The sequence below is a fragment of the Molothrus aeneus genome, chromosome 8 (assembly GCF_037042795.1).
Source record: "Molothrus aeneus isolate 106 chromosome 8, BPBGC_Maene_1.0, whole genome shotgun sequence".
Classification (NCBI taxonomy): Eukaryota; Metazoa; Chordata; class Aves; order Passeriformes; family Icteridae; genus Molothrus; species Molothrus aeneus.
Genome location: NC_089653.1, coordinates 3,402,990 through 3,424,197, shown reverse-complemented (window position 1 = coordinate 3,424,197; position 21,208 = coordinate 3,402,990). Strand labels below are relative to the sequence as shown.

Genomic DNA, 21,208 nt, shown 5'->3' with positions numbered 1-21,208 from the left:
TCAACCTTCCCAATCCTCTCCCTCGAGCTACTCAGGCTCTGGGGAACACAGGACAGCAAAACGGGCTCAGTTTGGCCCTTGGAGGGTGAGAGGCAAGCAGCAGAATCCAGCGTGGTCTCTCTCTGACCTTTCCTTTAGGACAGGCCTGTGTGTCCCCACCCCAAGGGCACAGAGGGGGCTTTTTAAACAGTGCCACAATGTCCCCGTGCCCACCGTGTCACGGTCCCACGAGGAGAGAGCCCGGGGGCGTCAGGGCCAGGAGAGCTGTGCCAGAGTGTGCCCGGCCCTGTGTGCCCATGTGTGCTGTGCCCGGGTGTGAGGGCACACGTCCTGCCCTGCCATGGGCACTGTGTGTGCTGCTGTGCCCAGGGGTGAGGGCACACGTCCTGCCCTGCCATGGGCACTGTGTGTGTGTGCTGTGCCCAGGGGTGAGGGCACACGTCCTGCTCTGCCATGGGCACTGTGTGTGCTGCTGTGCCCAGGGGTGAGGGCACACGTCCTGCCCTGCCATGGGCACTGTGTGTGTGTGCTGTGCCCAGGGGTGAGGGCACACGTCCTGCTCTGCCATGGGCACTGTGTGTGTGTGCTGTGCCCAGGGGTGAGGGCACACGTCCTGCCCTGCCATGGGCACTGTGTGTGTGTGCTGCTGTGCCCAGGGGTGAGGGCACACGTCCTGCTCTGCCATGGGCACTGTGTGTGTGTGTGCTGTGCCCAGGGGTGAGGGCACACGTCCTGCCCTGCCATGGGCACTGTGTGTGTGTGCTGCTGTGCCCAGGGGTGAGGGCACATGTCCTGCTCTGCCATGGGCACTGTGTGTGTGCTGTGCCCAGCTCTGTGCCCAGGGATGTGCTGCCCTGGGCACGGGCTGTGTGCCCTGCTGTGGGCACGGGGGCGCGTTGCACTCTCGGCTGTGAGTGGGGCTGTGCACAGCTCTGTGCTTGTGAGTGTGCACAGGTTCTGCAGGTGTGAGCACGGCTCTGTGTGGGACAGGCCTGTGTTGCTGTGGGTGACACTGCACACGCTGCTGTGCCCAGGCTCTACGGGCCAGCAGGGCCCTGCTTGGGGCCCGTGTGCATTGGTGGGGACTGTGCACAGGTGAGTGTCTGTGCAGCACAGGTGCGCTGCTGTGGCAGGCTGGGTGCTGCTGGCAGGTGCCGTGGGGCACAGGAGCTCTGTGCAGGTGAGCAGGGACATGTGTGTGTGAGCACTGGCTCTGCACATGTCCCTGTGTGCACTCATGGCGGGGCATGCCCAGGGACATGGCTCTGGGTACACGGCCCCGTGCATTCAGCTGCTCTCCCACCTACAGAAACAGACCCATATCTATATATATATATATTTATATAGACATGTGTGTTGGTTTATGTGTCACTACCTAGCTCTGCTGGCTGGAGTGGCCCCTGGCTCTCTGTGTACACTCTGCTCTTGTAAGGAGAAGAATCAGCAGTATTGGGCAGTTTCCTCAAGGACCAACAAGTAGAGTGAAACAAGAAATAGAGGGCAAGACCAGGTTGGCCCCTGTGTTCACCACGGAGAAGATTCCATAGCCCTGCTGTGGGCAGCAATCCCATATCCATGGTAAGGTGGGGGTGAGAAAGGCACCCCAGAGCTCTGCCATTGCTCAGCTGTCTTGTAATACAACAGGGACCAGAAGGCAAGACTGAGTTGGCCTCTGCACTCAGCACTAAGATACACCTGCTATGAGTAGCAACCCCATGGGCACAGTAGATGGGGTCCAAAAGCCACACCAGAGCTCAGTGACCCCATTTTGTCCATTCCAAATAAGTCTGTCTAAGGAAAACCTGAGATTTTTTCCTTCTCTTCCCACTGTCCTCACCATCATCAACAGATGCTAGTATCACTCCTTAAAAATTTATTTGAGAAGTAAGAGCAGATTATCAGAAACAAAAATTAGAGCTAATTGTTTGGGACAAATGACTCATAGGAAAAGAGGGGTTTGTTCTAGATGAATGATGTGATGGTTGGCTCTCACAACTGACAGACAGATATTATGTGTATGTCAGGAGAAGTTCTGTAGCTGTAGAGTGCTGTCACTGTAATATCTCCCCCCACAGTCCCCTTTCCCTCCCCCTTGCAGCAGCCCCAGCAGCCTCGGGGCATTTGGGGAGGGCCGGCTCATTACCAGGAGGGGCCACAGGACAACACCTGAGCTCCAATCAAGGTGTAAGGAAGTGATCTCCACCTGGGGGGAGGGCAGAGAAGGAGCTGACTGACAAAACTTTGGGAGGGGCTGAGGGTATAAAAGGCAGAGCATCCATTTTGTAAACGAGCATGTGCTGACACTCACAGAGACCCTCAGCGCTGTAATTTTTCCTTATTCAGTCCATTGTAGTATGTTTTTGTTAAGGTTTAATTAACCTTTAAGATTTGAAAAGTGAGGGTTGTTTCTCACATCTTCCAAGGACAGTCCAAAATTCTCACCTTCAGGCCAGTTTGTGATGATTTCCAAGTGACCAGGGTGATGTGGATTTCCCATTTGAGCTTGTTGTAGAACATTATAAATAACAAATATAGGTATTGGCTTCTGCATTTATGTACTCGGTTTTGTTTTGCAAGATATTATTGATGTCAAAAATCCTGATACAGTACAAATTGCAATTACTGCTTTAGATGTAGTATAATCTGTCAGTTTATATATGCACCCTATAGATTTGATGAAATAGATACTATGTTAGACCATAGCATAATAGAGACTGTGTAATGTTGGAATGATTGTTTCACGTAACTAACTCAGAAAATGGTGCCAAATAATTAACTGATTTCCCACATTCAAGGACTTGCTTATCAGAAAGACAAGAAAACAGAAACAAGCATGGGGGAAAAAAGACTTTATTGACCCTCATTTTCAGGGAGTGAAAATACAAAAAGAAAGAATCACAAGAAACCACACAATATAGTGTTTAAGGTAAAAAATGGCCTGAAGGCAAGACAAAAGTTAAAAGAAGCAAAAGAGCACGTAAATTCAAATTTGTGTTAGGATTCTTAAAAGCTCATATAAATATGCATGTAGATGTAATATGTAACAGTATATAGAAAACATAGTTTAAATTAACCCGGAGCAAGCAGACAAGCATCCCAGGGTGGGATTTTAACCCATAATAAATTATTATAGAAAGTGCAAATACTGAGCCATGTTTCCTGCATATAATGAGGGCAACGCACTCACTGCAGGCAGCACCAATGGCAGGATGGATTGCAGAGACTTTTCCTTTGCAGCCCCAGCCCAGCGTTGGCACTGGGCATGAAGAGGCACTGAGGTGACCCTGAGAGGAAGTGCAAGGCACAGGCTGCAGCTGAGGAAGGACAGCGCTGTGCTGGGCTCAGAGGTGAAGCTGGCACTGCCCAGTGTGGAGAAGGTCCTTTCTGCAGCCCCTGTTACGGGGGAGCTGGGGCCTTGCTGCAGAGATACGGCCGCTCATTGGAGCAGTTGTCACTCCTCAATCTATTCCGGTCAGCCAGGTACACGCACTGGGAATTGCCGAGGACAGGAACCCTGCAGGGAGGAGCAGAGGCAGCGCTGGCTGCCAGGGGCAGCCCTTGTGCCCCTGTGCCCCCAGGCCCTGCCCGGCTCCCCGGCACTCACCGGGAGCTGTAGCTGCTGCCGTCCCCCCAGTGCAGGCGCTCGCCCCGTCTGCGCAGCCCGAGCCAGAAATCGACGTTCCCACAGAGGCGGAAGAGCAAATCCTGCCCAGGAGAGAGGAGTGGGAGCTGCCCCAGCCCCTCGGGGGGACACGGGCCCGGGGCTCCCCCCCGCACGCCGGGGCTCCTTCCCTGCAAGGCCCCAGCCCAGGGCTGCAGCCCCGGCCCTACGAGCACCGAGCCCGGCCCAGGAGCACCCCCAGGCTGCCCTCAGCCACCCCACACCGCCCGCAGCCCCTCACTCACCATGGCCTCCTCATCCTTGGCAATGGCCAGGGAGGCCCCGAGCTCGGAGCACCGTTCCTGACCCTGCTCCCAGGTGCTGTAATCCCGTGAGAAGTAGTAGCAGGCCCCATTGTAGCCAACCCAGCCATGGGGACAGCCCAGAACTGACAGCGGAGTCGCAGGTGTGACTGGAACCTGTGGTGCTGCAGGGGGAAGAGGAGAAGCTCTGAGGATTGCCCTGTGCAGGGAGCAGGGAGCCCGCTCTGCCCCGAGGGGCTGGGCCCAGGCTGCTGCCCCTCCCTTACCTGCCAGCACAGCCACGGCCACCCCCAAAGCCAGCACCAGCACCAGGAGCAGCAGAATCAGCACCGCCGTGCCCACGGGATGGCCCCTGATCCATTCACCTGCACCTGCAGCAGGAAAGAGCTGCTGGCTGCCAGAAGCAGAGCCGGCCCTGCAATCTGCTCAGCCCAAGGCCAGGGAGCAGAGCAGGGAGCCCTGAGCCAGTGTGGGCCTCACTCAGCTGGCAGCCAGAGAGCCAAGAGCCTGGCCACAGGCAGGGACACAGCTGTGTCACCCCTAGAGACCACAGGGGTGGCCCTGCACTCACCCAGGAATCTTCTGAGGTTCCTTTTGTGTTCAGTCTTGGTTGCTGATGTGCCCTGGGGAGCCAGGGGCTCCCTCACACTCCCATCACTGGTGCAGAATCCATTCTCCACATCTGCACTCACTGCACACTCACAAGTGGCATCCCCCTGCTGATGCCAAGAGGCTTCTTGGACCCCAGGCAGGTGTGGAACCGCGGCTGCTGGTCCCTGCTGGCGATGCTGGGGCTCGTTTGCCGCTCCAGGATTGGACCAGAATTGACTCTCCTCCTGCTCACAGCCGGCAGCTCTCTGCCTGGAACAATCAGCACCTTGCTCCTGACACATCAGGAGTGCTGCTGCCAGATCCTTTGGGAGCTCGGCCTCGGGAACAGCTTCACAGCCGCGCTGATGGCACCCTGAAAGGGACACGGTGAGAGGTCACTGCTGGTGCCGGCCCTGGGGGCTCAGGAGGGCGGTGCCAGCTGTGGCTGCGCTGTCCCCGCTGCCCAGAGGTGCGGCAGCAGCTGCGGAGACAAGCGCAGCCTCCGGGAGCTGGGGCAGCACCGACCGCGGGTCGCGCCTGGCCTGGAACCGCCTCCGAGCTCCGCCGCCGCCGCCTCGCCGCTCTCCGGGTGCCGCCCCCGCTGGGGAATGACCCGAACGCGTCGCTCGCCGCAGCCGCTCCGTCCCAGGCAGACACAGCGGGCACGGCCGCTGCCACCGTAGTTTAGAGCCGGTGTCGGTGTGGGGGCCGCTTTTGGCCGTTTTGAGCATTCAGCGTGCGGGAAAGCAGCGAGGGGCCGTCCGTGCACCGCGGGGGGAGAGCGGAGGGTCGCGGCCCGCTGCAGGGGAGACCCCACAAGCAGCTTCTCCAAGGGCTGAGGTTCTTGCCCAGGTTCTCCGGCATGGGTTCCTTTTTTTTATTGCGAGTTTTTCGGGACAGGAGCTGTGACGGCCATGCCCCCCGCAGAGCCTTTACAGTTCAGGCAGATAAAATGAATCTCAACTATCGATGATATCCACCATCATCTGTTTCTCTCCTCTTTTTCTACAGGGATTTGACAGTTCTTCCTTTCCTCCCACAGAGCTGGAAAGCAAAATGCTCGCCTGCCCCATGGCCATCTCCGCCGCCTTCCACCGCTCCAGCCTTGTCCCTCTTTCTCTCCCCTTTACTTTGCACCACTTTCTTCCTCCTCCTCTCCCTGCCAGCTCCAGCAAAGCCATTTCACCCACTGGCACCAGCTGCCTCCTCTCCCCCGCTCCCATTTTGCCCACTCTGAACTCCTGGAGCCGCCTGCCCGCGGAGCCGGAGCCGCCGTGGGGCCGGGTAATGGTGCAGGGAATGCTGGCAGGGATTCTCGGGCTGGGCTGGGCCAGGGTCGGTGTCCGGGGCCAGCACCCTCGCACCCTCACCGCCGCTCGCCCCGCCCCGCCCCGCTGGGGCCGGCGGTTTCCGAGCCCCGCCCACCCTCGTTGTGGCCCCGCCCCGTCAATGCCGTTGCTCCGCCCAGCCCACAGCATCCATGCCGCCGGCTCTGCCACCGGACGGGGGCCCGGGTGTGTGCAACGCTGCCTGCCCGCCTCGGCTCGTAGCGCCCTCGCCCCTGGAACGGGAGCTGCCGGCTGCTGCTGGCCCGGGGCAGCTGCGGCTCGGAGCCCGCCCCTGCCGAGGGGCAAGAAGCAGCAGCCCCGGGCTGCTCACCATTGTGCCCCGCATTCCCTGCCCCGGCGCCTCGGAGCTCCCTGCCTGTGAACAGAGGAATCCAGCACATGGAACTCACCAGAAGCCCTGGCCCCGAGCTGGGACAAAACCGACCGCGAGTCGCGCCAGTGTGGAAGCCGCCTCCAAGCTCCGCCAGCCTCTTGCCCGGCGCTGTCTGCGACCGCAGCTCCGGTTGCAGTAGTGAAGGTGTGGGTGGTGCCGTTCAATTTTATGGCCACTCCGTGTGGGAGGGATTTTGGCCGATCTGACCAATCAGCGGCCGCGAGCGCCACCCCCGCCCCCGCCGACCCCCCCGCCCTTCCGCCCGTCTCTCTGTAACTGGAATGCTGCCAACATTTACCATGCTTCTACCTACCGTAAATGGTCTCGAGACTATTTGTTTGTTGGACAGTTTGCCAAATTCTACATTGTTATTTCTTTCGGTACAATTGCACTTTAAAAGGTCTGAGGAAATTTATGGTTCCATACAATTTGTGGCTGCCGTGAGTTTTTCTCAATGTAAATTACATAGGGTCAGCATATTTGTCACACTTTTCTAACCCCTCCAGTAAATCCATCAGGCTGTTATTTCAGCCACGCTTGGTTCACATTTTCAGTGCCTTTTGGTATTAATAGCAGCAGAATAAGGTACATTTTGTAGTACCCAGAACTTTTAAGGATATTGGTTGTTACTTCAGTTCTGGTTTATTTGAATATGATTTTAGTGTTGGTAAGATTAAGCAAGGTTAGCAACATTCCTGAGTAATGTTACCTTTATTACTCTATTGAGTTAATTTTTTTACTAATCATTTATGTCAAGGTGGATTTCTGTCAGGTTTGAGTATTGCTGAGTTTAGACAGGGTCAAGATTAAGTCTTCATTTTATGCCATTTCATGTTCTATTCCAGTTTTATTAAGATCATTTTTTTTATTTAGTAATAATTTCAATCTTTTTATTCAGTATTAAAGATGTTACTTTAAATTCTCTTAAGTGTACCTCTAATGCCACTGAGGTGAAATTGAATTCCACTGCAATTAATTTCAAGTCCTAAGTTAATTTTGTTTAAATATGTTTCTTTACATTGCAAGATGGAGTTCTTTTCTTCTAGAGATAAGAGAGATCCCACTGAAACAGCTGTGATGAAACACTGATAAGCAGCTGCTTTTGGATAGGAGAAGCTACAGCTTGTTGGGCCCTTGATCCTCTCACAGACTGCACAGGTGTCAGTGCTGCACTGCCTGACAGGATCATTCACTGTGATCTCTTCTGTTCTATCTTCCACAGATAGCACAGGAGAGAGGGTGGTTGTTCTACATTATGGCTGTTATCCACTGGAAGCTGTTCAGTCTTCCATTGTTGTGGGTACAGCAATGCTGGAGGAATATTGTCTCCAATTCCTGAGACAGTCACTGCTGAGGGATCGGTTCCATCATGTCAATTCACTCATTTTGATAACAGGCATTACTCATAAGACACCATTACCTTATCCATAGCTGGCTTTTCATGAACTTTGAGCTATCTTTGTGTGACTATGCACAAGACATGGTGTCACTTTGGGATCTCTCTGTTTTGCTCTCCAGCTGCAGATGCATCTCTTTGAACAGGCTGTCTGCAGCCGTTCCCTGCGCTGCCTGCTCAGCCTTTAGTCCCTTCTCTTGTTCCAGCAGGGTTGCTGTGCCTTCAGCCAGGGCTGTCTCCTGATTTTCCTGTGTTTTCAGAGTTCCAGGATGAGATCTCTGGGCTCTGTCAAAAGCCTCATCTGAGCTGAGGTCCTGTGGCCTTTCCCGACCCTTTTGTGACCCATCCTCGTGGGCCAGGGCTGTGACCTGCTGAGGGCAAGGCTGCTCCTGCTCTGTGCCAATCACACACAGCCCCAGTTATTCTCACAGAAGGGGGTTTGCCTCAATTTAGCCTCCCAAAAAGAGGGGAAATGCAGCTTCCCACTTCAATTTCCCTCAACCAAGACCATTCTGGGGGCTTTTGGACATCTTTTTCACCTGTGAAGGTCCCTTCAAATGGAGGTGCCCCTCGATGGAACTCTTACAGTGGCACACCAAGAGGTTCCTCTCCAGGGAAGCCCTTTCAGACCAGGGGCAGCCGTGTTGGCTCAGTTTGAACCTGAAGATGATGGAAATGGGGCTCTTTCCCTCAACTCAAACAGCACCATAAAGGGTTCCTCCTTCCATTTAAACATGAAAATCATGGAAAAAAGGTGATTGCCCACCAAGAGAGGCACTAAAAATCATGAAAAAAGGTGAGTTTTCCTTCAGTTGAGACCCTTCAAATCACAGGTGAATGGGGATCCCCCCAGTTCAAACACAATCACAGAAAAGCTTTCCCCCTCCATTTCAATCCCTTTTCTCCTTGTAATGCCCCATTCTGGGGGCTCTGGGGAGGGACTGGGGGCACTTCCCCCTCCTCACTGGTCCCCCCTGGGGCTGCTGCCCTTGCAGAGTGCTGAGGAGCTCCCTCCCAGTTCCCTGCCAGTATCCCTCTTCCTGGCAAGCCCCAGCAGGGATGGGGAGAGCACTGGGCAGGAACTGGGAGCACTGTTCCTGCCCAGGGCTCCTGATATCCCTCCCAGGGCTCCTTCCCGCTCACTCCCGCTGCTCCCACTCTCCCTCCCAGTTCCCTCTGGCATTCCCTGTGCTCCCAGTTCCCTCCCAGTGGTCCCAGGATCTCTCCCAGTGCTCCCAGCAGCAAAGCCCTGGGGGCACAGCGAGCTCTGCTCTTGAAGAGGCGAGACTTGAGCTGTCAGGAGAGAAAACCCGGCTGGAGCCTGCTGAGGAGGGCTGTCCTGCCAGTGCTGTGATTTTTCCTTGTTGCGTCTTTTGTTGTAATTTTTGTCAAGGTTTAATAAACCTTTAAAAAAATTTAAAAGTGAGGGTCTTTTCTCACACTGATTTTCAATCTGTAGCAATACTACAACAATAATCTCTTGTAGCAATACTGTCAGTAGTACTAGAAGGTCAATACTGTAGTCACTTTTATTTTATTCTCTTTGAGAGAATAGAAAGTTGGCAAAGCTTTGCTAAGCTTCTGCTGCTCCCTCCTTTCCCCGAACAAGCCAAATCTTACAGTGTAATTGAATTCTCTCTTACTACCAAATCTTACAGTGTAATTGAATTCTCTCTTACTACCTCAGGCAGTCAAGTTTGTGTGACTCATCCTAAAAAATTGACTGAGAAAATATCTGAAATAGTGTTGGTTTCTTTAACACTTTTCCTGAAATCGTTGTTTTCCAGTTGATTTTGATGTCAAAACCATTCCTTGTAGCTGCTCTCCATACAAAGGAACCTTTAGACATGTTTACTCCTGCTGCCAGTAGAAGAGAATTTTCAGTAATTTCTGCAGTTGCAGTAGTAGTCTCAGTATTTGTGTGCTTCAGTAGTGTTCATACAGCCACACTTCATGAACAAATAGAATTGCCAAAAAGCAAATGTTTCAAGTTGGAACTGTTTCTGTATTTAATGTTCTTCTGTGTGTCAGAGAAGATTTGGGCTTAAAAGATGAAAATCTGCCTCTGTTAAAAACAAAGAGAAATTTCTTTTATGTGTCCCTAATTTTACCTCAGGTGTCTGTGATTCGTTATTGGTTTTGCCCCCTGAATGTGAATGTGATTTTCAAAACCAGCTGGGATTTGTTGGAAATGGTGTTGGGGACCCACAAGAAAAGTTCCTCATTTTGTTGGCTGAGACCATGGTGATGTTTTTAGCATTTCCTTCTCCCTGGTGGGATCTGATGGCCCTGAGGTGGCCTTGTCTCCTCAGGGATTTCATGCTCTGAGGAAGCAAAGGCTGATGGAATGTGCTTGATCCTCTCCTGTCTAATGGGGAGGAACAGCAACCAGCAGAGCTGGAATCACCTTGTCCATTCCTGATTTCTCCCGCCAAGAGATCACTGGGCTCTCTCAGGGTCCAGAAGTCACTTTTCCTTTTGGATGGATGGCCTGAAGGCACCCAGGTGCTGCAGGTTAGGACTGCTTCAGAAATCCTTTTGGCTTGGAAGGATCCTTCTACCTAAGAGCTGAATTTAGAAACGGATGCACTGAGGCCAGGGAGCTAACTCAGAACTGTTAGGAGGATCCCAAAGGAAAAGATGCCTAGAAAAGACTGCAGTAGTTTTTCTAACAAGGTTTCTAGCAGAAGTTTCTGGACCCCAGGGGAGCCATGGGATAGTTTAGCAGTGTCAGAAGCAGCAAATCCACTCTTGGCCAGGAGCTCCCAGCTCTTCCCGTGGCACTGTCAGTAGCTCCAGTCATGATGTTTACCCAGCAGAAAACCAAGGTGACGACAGGATGAGACATTATCTGCCTAAAAAGTGAACTTGCCTTTATGGTTCCAATTTAATCTCCTGCTAACCAGGTGCAGCTGCCATCCTGCCCGTGGCTGCCCTCTGACAGCTGGGTCTCAAAGGCTTTGTTACACTGCAGGGATTCAGATGCTCCTAGAATCTCTAGCACTGCTGTAGAAAACTAAATATATGCCTTGTAAAAGTGTGCCTTAAGTCAGCACTGACTGCTGTACATCAGAAAGTGATTTTCTGTCTGACTGAAACAAAACTTCTTTAGAAAACAGGAGGCCTTACATTGATGAGAATTCTTTATTAGAAATTGCAGTTGTTTTCCACTCAAATTTCCATGCATAACACAGACACCTTTCCTCCTTTCAGTCCGAGATGAAATCTTGATGAACACCTTGGTTTCAAAGTCCCTGTCCCCCCTGCAGAGAGGCCTGGAGCTTTCCTTACCCTATGCCCAGGGGAGCGTGAGCTGCCCTCCCCAGCACCAGAGCCACACGTTCCCCTCCTCAGGTAAGGGGCGAAAGGGGCCCCTTGACAGAGCACAAGCTCCTGAGGCAGTGGGCTCAGGCTGTTGTGAGTTCCTCCCCCAGCAGCCCATGGTAATGTCAGGGGTGAAAAATGCCCCGAGTGCTGTGCACCAGCAGTGACCCTCAATCAACCTTCCCAATCCTCTCCCTCGAGCTACTCAGGCTCTGGGGAACACAGGACAGCAAAACGGGCTCAGTTTGGCCCTTGGAGGGTGAGAGGCAAGCAGCAGAATCCAGCGTGGTCTCTCTCTGACCTTTCCTTTAGGACAGGCCTGTGTGTCCCCACCCCAAGGGCACAGAGGGGGCTTTTTAAACAGTGCCACAATGTCCCCGTGCCCACTGTGTCACGGTCCCACGAGGAGAGAGCCCGGGGGCGTCAGGGCCAGGAGAGCTGTGCCAGAGTGTGCCCGGCCCTGTGTGCCCATGTGTGCTGTGCCCGGGTGTGAGGGCACACGTCCTGCTCTGCCATGGGCACTGTGTGTGTGTGTGCTGTGCCCAGGGGTGAGGGCACACGTCCTGCCCTGCCATGGGCACTGTGTGTGTGTGCTGTGCCCAGGGGTGAGGGCACACGTCCTGCTCTGCCATGGGCACTGTGTGTGTGTGCTGTGCCCAGGGGTGAGGGCACACGTCCTGCTCTGCCATGGGCACTGTGTGTGTGTGCTGTGCCCAGGGGTGAGGGCACACGTCCTGCCCTGCCATGGGCACTGTGTGTGCTGCTGTGCCCAGGGGTGAGGGCACACGTCCTGCTCTGCCATGGGCACTGTGTGTGTGTCTGTGCTGTGCCCAGGGGTGAGGGCACACGTCCTGCTCTGCCATGGGCACTGTGTGTGTGTGTGCTGTGCCCAGGGGTGAGGGCACACGTCCTGCTCTGCCATGGGCACTGTGTGTGTGTGTGCTGTGCCCAGGGGTGAGGGCACACGTCCTGCCCTGCCATGGGCACTGTGTGTGTGTGCTGTGCCCAGGGGTGAGGGCACACGTCCTGCTCTGCCATGGGCACTGTGTGTGTGTGCTGTGCCCAGGGGTGAGGGCACACGTCCTGCTCTGCCATGGGCACTGTGTGTGTGTGCTGTGCCCAGGGGTGAGGGCACACGTCCTGCCCTGCCATGGGCACTGTGTGTGCTGCTGTGCCCAGGGGTGAGGGCACACGTCCTGCTCTGCCATGGGCACTGTGTGTCTGTGCTGTGCCCAGGGGTGAGGGCACACGTCCTGCTCTGCCATGGGCACTGTGTGTGCTGTGCCCAGGGCTGAGGGCACACGTCCTGCCCTGCCATGGGCACTGTGTGTGCTGCTGTGCCCAGGGGTGAGGGCATACGTCCTGCTCTGCCATGGGCAGTGTGTGTGCTGTGCCCAGCTCTGTGCCCAGGGATGTGCTGCCCTGGGCACGGGCTGTGTGCCCTGCTGTGGGCACGGGGGTGCGTTGCACTCTCAGCTGTGAGTGGGGCTGTGCACAGCTCTGTGCTTGTGAGTGTGCACAGGTTCTGCAGGTGTGAGCACGGCTCTGTGTGGGACAGGCCTGTGTTGCTGTGGGTGACACTGCACACGCTGCTGTGCCCAGGCTCTACGGGCCAGCAGGGCCCTGCTTGGGGCCCGTGTGCATTGGTGGGGACTGTGCACAGGTGAGTGTCTGTGCAGCACAGGTGCGCTGCTGTGGCAGGCTGGGTGCTGCTGGCAGGTGCCGTGGGGCACAGGAGCTCTGTGCAGGTGAGCAGGGACATGTGTGTGTGAGCACTGGCTCTGCACATGTCCCTGTGTGCACTCATGGCGGGGCATGCCCAGGGACATGGCTCTGGGTACACGGCCCCGTGCATTCAGCTGCTCTCCCACCTACAGAAACAGACCCATATCTACATATATATATATTTATATAGACATGTGTGTTGGTTTATGTGTCACTACCTAGCTCTGCTGGCTGGAGTGGCCCTGGCTCTCTGTGTACACTCTGCTCTTGTAAGGAGAAGAATCAGCAGTATTGGGGCAGTTTCCTTAAGGACCAACAAGTAGAGTGAAACAAGAAATAGAGGGCAAGACCAGGTTGGCCCCTGTGTTCACCACGGAGAAGATTCCATAGCCCTGCTGTGGGCAGCACTCCCATATCCATGGTAAGGTGGGGGCAAGAAAGGCACCCCAGAGCTCTGCCATTGCTCAGCTGTCTTGTAATACAACAGGGACCAGAAGGCAAGACTGAGTTGGCCTCTGCACTCAGCACTAAGATACACCTGCTATGAGTAGCAACCCCATGGGCACAGTAGATGGGGTCCAAAAGCCACACCAGAGCTCAGTGACCCCATTTTGTCCATTCCAAATAAGTCTGTCTAAGGAAAACCTGAGATTTTTTCCTTCTCTTCCCACTGTCCTCACCATCATCAACAGATGCTAGTATCACTCCTTAAAAATTTATTTGAGAAGTAAGAGCAGATTATCAGAAACAAAAATTAGAGCTAATTGTTTAGGACAAGTGACCTATAGGAAAAGAGGGGTTTGTTCTAGATGAATGATGTGATTGTTGGCTCTCACAACTGACAGACAGATATTATGTGTACGTTAGGAGAAGTTCTGTAGCTGTAGAGTGCTGTCACTGTAATGTCTCCCCCCACAGTCCCCTTTCCCTCCCCCTTGCAGCAGCCCCAGCAGCCTCGGGGCATTTGGGGAGGGCCGGCTCATTACCAGGAGGGGCCACAGGACAACACCTGAGCTCCAATCAAGGTGTAAGGAAGTGATCTCCACCTGGGGAGGGCAGAGAAGGAGCTGACTGACAAAACTTTGGGAGGGGCTGAGGGTATAAAAGGCAGAGCATCCATTTTGTAAACGAGCATGTGCTGACACTCACAGAGACCCTCAGCGCTGTAATTTTTCCTTATTCAGTCCATTGTAGTATGTTTTTGTTAAGGTTTAATTAACCTTTAAGATTTGAAAAGTGAGGGTCATTTCTCACGTCTTCCAAGGACAGTCCAAAATTCTCACCTTCAGGCCAGTTTGTGATGATTTCCAGGTGACCATGGTGATTTGGATTTCCCAATCAAGCTTGTTGTATAATGTTATAAATAACAAATATAGGTATTGGCTTCTGCATTTATGTACTCGGTTTTGTTTTGCAAGTTATTATTGATGTCAAAAATCCTGATACAGTACAAATTGCAATTACTGCTTTAGATGTAGTATAATCTGTCAGTTTATGTATGCACCTTTTAGATTTGATAAAATAGATACTATGTTAGACCATAGCATAATAGAGACTGTGTAATGTTGGAATGATTGTTTCACGTAACTAACTCAGAAAATGGTGTCAAATAATTAACTGATTTCCCACATTCAAGGACTAGCTTATCAGAAAGACAAGAAAACAGAAACAAGCATGGGGAAAAAAGACTTTATTGACCCTCATTTTCAGGGAGTGAAAATACAAAAAGAAAGAATCACAAGAAACCACACAATATAGTGTTTAAGGTAAAAAATGGCCTGAAGGCAAGACAAAAGTTAAAAAAAGCAAAAGAGCATGTAAATTCAAATTTGTGTTAGGATTCTTAAAAGCTCATATAAATATGCATGTAGATGTAATATGTAACAGTATATAGAAAACATAGTTTAAATTAACCCGGAGCAAGCAGACAAGCATCCCAGGGTGGGATTTTAACCCATAATAAATTATTATAGAAAGTGCAAATACTGAGTCATGTTTCCTGCATATAATGAGGGCAACGCACTCACTGCAGGCAGCACCAATGGCAGGATGGATTGCAGAGACTTTTCCTTTGCAGCCCCAGCCCAGCGTTGGCACTGGGCATGAAGAGGCACTGAGGTGACCCTGAGAGGAAGTGCACAGCACAGGCTGCAGCTGAGGAAGGACAGCGCTGTGCTGGGCTCAGAGGTGAAGCTGGCACTGCCCAGTGTGGAGAAGGTCCTTTCTGCAGCCCCTGTTACAGGGGAGCTGGGGCCTTGCTGCAGAGATACGGCCGCTCATTGGAGCAGTTGTCACTCCTGAATCTATTCCGGTCAGCCAGGTACACGCACTGGGAATTGCCGAGGACAGGAACCCTGCAGGGAGGAGCAGAGGCAGCGCTGGCTGCCAGGGGCAGCCCTTGTGCCCCTGTGCCCCCAGGCCCTGCCCGGCTCCCCGGCACTCACCGGGAGCTGTCGCTGCTGCCGTCCCCCCAGTGCAGGCGCTCGCCCCGTCTGCGCAGCCCGAGCCAGTAATCGACGTTCCCACAGAGGCGGAAGAGCAAATCCTGCCCAGGAGAGAGGAGTGGGAGCTGCCCCGGCCCCTCGGGGGGACACGGGCCCGGGGCTCCCCCCCGCACGCCGGGGCTCCTTCCCTGCAAGGCCCCGGCCCAGGGCTGCAGCCCCGGCCCTACGAGCACCGAGCCCGGCCCAGGAGCACCCCCAGGCTGCCCTCAGCCACCCCACACCGCCCGCAGCCCCTCACTCACCATGGCCTCCTCATCCTTGGCAATGGCCAGGGAGGCCCCGAGCTCGGAGCACCGTTCCTGACCCTGCTCCCAGGTGCTGTAATCCCTGGAGAAGTAGTAGCAGACCCCCTTGTACCCAACCCAGTCAAAGGGACAGGCCAGAAGGGACGGCGGAGTCGCAGCTGTGACTGGAACCTGTGGTGCTGCAGGGGGAAGAGGAGAAGCTCTGAGGATTGCCCTGTGCAGGGAGCAGGGAGCCCGCTCTGCCCCGAGGGGCTGGGCCCAGCCTGCTGCCCCTCCCTTACCTGCCAGCACAGCCAAGGCCACCCCCAAAGCCAGCACCAGCACCAGGAGCAGCAGAATCAGCACCTCCGTGCCCACGGGATGGCCCCTGATCCATTCACCTGCAGCAGGAAAGAGCTGCTGGCTGCCAGAAGCAGAGCCGGGCCTGCAATCTGCTCAGCCCATGGCCAGGGAGCAGAGCAGGGAGCCCTGAGCCAGTGTGGGCCTCACTCAGCTGGCAGCCAGAGAGCCAAGAGCCTGGCCACAGCCAGGGACACAGCTGTGTCACCCCTAGAGACCACAGGGGTGGCTCTGCACTCACCCAGGAATCTTCTGAGGCTCCTTTTGTGTTCATTCTTGGTTGCTGATGTGCCCTGGGGAGCCAGGGGCTCCCTCACACTCCCATCACTGGTGCAGAATCCATTCTCCACATCTGCACTCACTGCACACTCACAAGTGGCATCCCCCTGCTGATGCCAAGAGGCTTCTTGGGCCCCAGGCAGGTGTGGAACCGCGGCTGCTGGTCCTTGCTGGGGATGCTGGGGCTCATTTGCAACTCCACGAATGGAGCAGAGTTCATTGTCCTCCTGCTCACAGCCGGCATCTCTCTGCCTGGAATAAACAGCACCTTGCTCCCGACCCATCAGGAGTGCTGCTGGCAGATCCTTTGGGAGCTCGGCCTCGGGAACAGCTTCACAGCCGCGCTGCTGGCACCCTGAAAGGGACACGGTGAGAGATCACTGCTGGTGCCGGCCCTGCGGGGGCTCAGGAGGGCGGTGCCAGCTGTGGCTGCGCTGTCCCCGCTGCCCAGAGGTGCGGCAGCAGCTGCGGAGACAAGCGCAGCCTCCGCGACCTGGGGCAGCACCGACCGCGGGTCGCGCTGGGCTGGAGCCGCCTCCGAGCTCCGCCGCCGCCGCCTCGCCGGGCTCCGGGTGCCGCCCCCGCTGGGGAATGACCCGAACGCTCCGCCCGCCGCAGCCGCTCCGTCCCAGGCAGACACAGCGGGCACGGCCGCTGCCACCGTAGTTTAGAGCCGGTGTCGGTGTGGGGGCCGCTTTTGGCCGTTTTGAGCATTCAGCGTGCGGGAAAGCAGCGAGGGGCCGTCCGTGCACCGCGGGGGGAGAGCGGAGGGTCGCGGCCCTCTGCAGGGAAGACCCCACAAGCAGCTTCCCCGGGGGCTGCGGTTCACCGGCATGGGTTCCTTTTTTTTATTGCGAGTTTTTCGGGACAGGAGCTGTGACGGCACTGCCCCCCGCAGGGCCTTTACAGTTCAGGCAGATAAAATGAATCTCAACTATCGATGATATCCACCATCATCTGTTTCTCTCCTCTTTTCCTGCACGGATTTGTCAGTTCTTCCTTTCCTCCCACAGAGCTGGAAAGCAAAATGCTCGCCTGCCCATTAGCTATCTCCGCCGCCTTCCACGCTCCAGCCTTGTCGCTCTTTCTCTCCCCTTTACTTTGCACCACTTTCTTCCTCCTCCTCTCCCTGCCAGCTCCAGCCAAGCCATTTCACCCACTGGCACCAGCTGCCTCCTCTCCCTCGCTCCCATTTTGCCCACTCTGAACTCCTGGAGCCGCCTGCCCGCGGAGCCGGAGCCGCCGTGGTGCCGGGTAATGGTGCAGGGAATGGTGGCAGGGATTCTCGGGCTGGGCTGGGCCAGGGTCGGTGTCCGGGGCCAGCACCCTCGCACCCGCACCGCCGCTCGCCCCGCCCCGCACGCCGCTGGGGCCGGCGGGTTCCGCGCCCCGCCCACCATCGGCGTGGCCCCGCTCCGTCACTGCCGTGGCTGTGCCCAGCCCACAGCATTCATACCGCGCCCCTGCCCCCGGACGGGCGCCCGGGTGTGTGCAACGCTGCCTGCCCGCCTCGGCTCGTAGCGCCCTCGCCCCTGGAACGGGAGCTGCCGGCTGCTGCTGGCCCGGGGCAGCTGCGGCTCGGAGCCCGCCCCTGCCGAGGGGCAAGAAGCAGCAGCCCCGGGCTGCTCACCATTGTGCCCCGCATTCCCTGCCCCGGCGCCTCGGAGCTCCCTGCCTGTGAACAGAGGAATCCAGCACACGGAACTCACCAGAACCCCTGGCCCCGAGCTGCGGCAAAACCGACCGCGAGTCGCGCCAGTGTGGAAGCCGCCTCCAAGCTCCGCCAGCCTCTTGCCGGGCGCTCGCTGCTCCCGCCGCTCCGGTTCCAGCAGCAGTGAAGGGTGTGGGTGGTGCCGTTCAATTTTATGGCGACTCTGTGTGGGAGGGATTTTGGCCGATCGGACCAATCAGCGGCCGCGAGCACCACCCCCGCCCCCCGACCCCGCCCCCCCCGCCCTCCGCCTGTCTTTTTTTGGTAACAGAAATTCTGCGACATTTACTACGTGCTGTTACGCTAAATACAAACTCGAGAAGCTCCCGGTTTGTTGACAGTTTGCCAAATTCTACATTGTTGTTTCTTTCGGTAAAATTGCACTTTAAAAGGTCAGAGGAAATTTATGGTTCCATACAATTTGTGGCTGCCATGAGTTTTTCTCAATGTAAATTACATAGGGTCACCATATTTGTCACACTTTTCTAACCCCTCCAGTAAATCCATCATGCTGTTATTTCAGCCACGCTTTGTTCATTTTCAGTGCCTTTTGGTATTAATAGCAGCAGAATAAGGTACATTTTGTAGTACCCAGAACTTTTAAGGATATTGGTTGTTACTTCAGTTCTGTTTTATTTGAATATGATTTTAGTGTTGGTAAGATTAAGCAAGGTTAGCAACATTCCTGAGTAATGTTACCTTTATTACTCTATTGAGTTAATTTTTTTACTAATCATTTATGTCAAGGTGGATTTCTGTCAGGTTTGAGTATTGCTGAGTTTAGACAAGGTCAAGATTAAGTCTTCACTTTAAGCCATTTCATGTTCTATTCCAATTTCATTAAGATCAATTTTAATTCAGTATTAAAGATGTTACTTTAAATTCTCTTGAGAGAATTTACCTCTAATGCCACTGAGTTGAAATTGAATTCCACTGCAATTAATTTCAAGTCCTAAGTTAATTTTGTTTAAATATGTTTGCTTACATTGCAAGATGTGGTTCTTTTCTTCTAGATATAAGACAGATCCCACTGAAACAGCTGTGATCAAACACTGATAAGCACCTGCTTTTGGATAGGAGAAGCTACAGCTTGTTGGGCCCTTGATCCTCTCACAGACTGCACAGGTGTCAGTGCTGCACTGCCTGACAGGATCATTCACTGTGATCTCTTCTGTTCTATCTTCCACAGATAGCACAGGAGAGAGGGTGGTTGTTCTACATTATGGCTGTTATCCACTGGAAGCTGTTCAGTCTTCCATTGTTGTGGGTACAGCAATGCTGGAGGAATATTGTCTCCAATTCCTGAGACAGTCACTGCTGATGGATCGGTTCCATCATGTCAATTCACTCATTTTGATAACAGGCATTCTTCATAAGACACCATTACCTTACTCATAGCTGGCTTTTCATGAACTTTGAGCTATCTTTGTGTGACTATCCACAAGACATGGTGTCACTTTGGGATCTCTCTGGTTTGCTCTCCAGCTGCAGATGCATCTCTTTGAACAGGCTGTCTGCAGCCGTTCCCTGCGCTGCCTGCTCAGCCTTTAGTCCCTTCTCTTGTTCCAGCAGGGTTGCTGTGCCTTCAGCCAGGGCTGTCTCCTGATTTTCCTGTGTTTTCAGAGTTCCAGGATGAGATCTCTGGGCTCTGTCAAAAGCCTCATCTGAGCTGAGGTCCTGTGGCCTTTCCCGACCCTTTTGTGACCCATCCTCGTGGGCCAGGGCTGTGACCTGCTGAGGGCGAGGCTGCTCCTGCTCTGTGCCAATCACACACAGCCCCAGTTATTCTCACAGAAGGGGGTTTGCCTCAATTTAGCCTCCCAAAAAGAGGGGAAATGCAGTTTCCCTCTTCAATTTCCCTCAACCAAGACCATTCTGGGGGCTTTTGGACATCTTTTTCACCTCTGAAGGTCCCTTCAAATGGAGGTGCCCCTCGATGGAACTCTTACAGTGGCACACCAAGAGGTTCCTCTCCAGGGAAGCCCTTTCAGACCCTGGGCAGCCGTGTTTGCTCAGTTTGAACCTGAAGATGATGGAAATGGGGCTCTTTCCGTCAACTCAAACAGCACCATAAAGGGTTCCTCCTTCCATTTAAACATGAAAATCATGGGAAATGGTGATTGCCCAACAAGAGAGGCACTAAAAATAATGAAAAAAGGTGAGTTTTCCTTCAGTTGAGACCCTTCAAATCACAGGTGAATGGGGATCCCCCCAGGTCAAACACAATCACAGAAAAGCTTTCCCCCCTCCATTTCAATCCCTTTTCTCCTTGTAATGCCCCATTCTGGGGGCTCTGGGGAGGGACTGGGGGCACTTCCCCCTCCTCACTGTTCCCCCCCGGGGCTGCTGCCCTTGCAGAGTGCTGAGGAGCTCCCTCCCAGTTCCCTGCCAGTATCCCTCTTCCTGGCAAGCCCCAGCAGGGATGGGGAGAGCACTGGGCAGGAACTGGGAGCACTGTTCCTGCCCAGGGCTCCTGATATCCCTCCCAGGGCTCCTTCCCGCTCACTCCCGCTGCTCCCACTCTCCCTCCCAGTTCCCTCTGGCATTCCCTGTGCTCCCAGTTCCCTCCCAGTGGTCCCAGGATCTCTCCCAGTGCTCCCAGCAGCAAAGCCCTGGGGGCACAGCGAGCTCTGCTCTTGAAGAGGCCAGACTTGTGCTGTCAGGAGAGAAAACCCGGCTGGAGCCTGCTGAGGAAGGCTGTCCTGCCAGTGCTGTGATTTTTCCTTGTTGTGTCTTTTGTTGTAATTTTTGTCAAGGTTTAATAAACCTTTAAAAAATTTTAAAAGTGAGGGTCTTTTCTCACACTGATTTTCAATCTGTAGCAATACTACAACAATAATCTCTTGTAGCAATACTGTCAGTAGTACTAGAAGGTCAATACTGTAGTCACTTTTATTTTATTCTCTTTGAGAGAATAGAAAGTTGGCAAAGCTTTGCTAAGCTTCTGCTGCTCCCTCCTTTCCCCGAACAAGCCAAATCTTACAGTGTAATTGAATTCTCTCTTACTACCTCAGGCAGTCAAGTTTGTGTGACTCATCCTAAAAAATTGACTGAGAAAATATCTGAAATAGTGTTGGTTTCTTTAACACTTTTCCTGAAATCGTTGTTTTCCAGTTGATTTTGATGTCAAAACCATTCCTTGTAGCTGCTCTCCATACAAAGGAACCTTTAGACATGTTTACTCCTGCTGCCAGTAGAAGAGAATTTTCAGTAATTTCTGCAGTTGCAGTAGTAGTCTCAGTATTTGTGTGCTTCAGTAGTGTTCATACAGCCACACTTCATGAACAAATAGAATTGCCAAAAAGCAAATGTTTCAAGTTGGAACTGTTTCTGTATTTAATGTTCTTCTGTGTGTCAGAGAAGATTTGGGCTTAAAAGATGAAAATCTGCCTCTGTTAAAAACAAAGAGAAATTTCTTTTATGTGTCCCTAATTTTACCTCAGGTGCT

The 21,208-nt window shown here is 53.8% G+C and overlaps 2 protein-coding genes across 2 annotated transcripts; both read right to left on the bottom strand.

The window, feature by feature from the left end:
• Window positions 1-2,835: 2,835 nt before the first annotated feature.
• On the bottom strand, window positions 2,836-5,246 carry LOC136559593 (uncharacterized). Its single transcript, XM_066554902.1, has 6 exons — window positions 4,915-5,246; window positions 4,496-4,785; window positions 4,191-4,289; window positions 3,907-4,088; window positions 3,605-3,705; window positions 2,836-3,514 (listed from the first exon to the last, which is right to left on the bottom strand). Exons 1-6 carry the CDS (start codon window positions 5,244-5,246, stop codon window positions 3,397-3,399), a joined length of 1,122 nt encoding a protein of 373 aa, XP_066410999.1. The 3' UTR covers window positions 2,836-3,396.
• A 9,120-nt stretch (window positions 5,247-14,366) lies between these two features.
• On the bottom strand, window positions 14,367-17,855 carry LOC136559672 (C-type lectin domain family 2 member D-like). The gene is made up of 6 exons (XM_066555017.1): window positions 17,759-17,855; window positions 16,012-16,404; window positions 15,713-15,811; window positions 15,429-15,610; window positions 15,127-15,227; window positions 14,367-15,036 (listed from the first exon to the last, which is right to left on the bottom strand). The coding sequence occupies exons 2-6, from the start codon at window positions 16,331-16,333 to the stop codon at window positions 14,919-14,921; spliced, it is 822 nt and encodes a 273-aa protein (XP_066411114.1). The 5' UTR covers window positions 16,334-16,404; window positions 17,759-17,855; the 3' UTR covers window positions 14,367-14,918.
• Window positions 17,856-21,208: the final 3,353 nt, after the last annotated feature.

What these genes read in the sequence shown, in the direction of transcription:
- LOC136559593 (XM_066554902.1), bottom strand. Translation starts at nt 5,246, where the DNA reads ATGCTCAAAACGGCCAAAAGCGGCCCCCACACCGACACCGGCTCTAAA. An exon ending in CCCCAGGGCCGGCACCAGCA is followed by an intron (nt 4,786 to 4,914) that starts GTGACCTCTCAC and finishes TGATTGTTCCAG; the next exon opens with GCAGAGAGCTGCCGGCTGTG. An exon ending in GGCCGTGGCTGTGCTGGCAG is followed by an intron (nt 4,089 to 4,190) that starts GTAAGGGAGGGG and finishes TTCCCCCTGCAG; the next exon opens with CACCACAGGTTCCAGTCACA.
- LOC136559672 (XM_066555017.1), bottom strand. Translation starts at nt 16,333, where the DNA reads ATGGGTCGGGAGCAAGGTGCTGTTTATTCCAGGCAGAGAGATGCCGGC. An exon ending in GGCCTTGGCTGTGCTGGCAG is followed by an intron (nt 15,611 to 15,712) that starts GTAAGGGAGGGG and finishes TTCCCCCTGCAG; the next exon opens with CACCACAGGTTCCAGTCACA. An exon ending in CCAAGGATGAGGAGGCCATG is followed by an intron (nt 15,228 to 15,428) that starts GTGAGTGAGGGG and finishes TCTCCTGGGCAG; the next exon opens with GATTTGCTCTTCCGCCTCTG.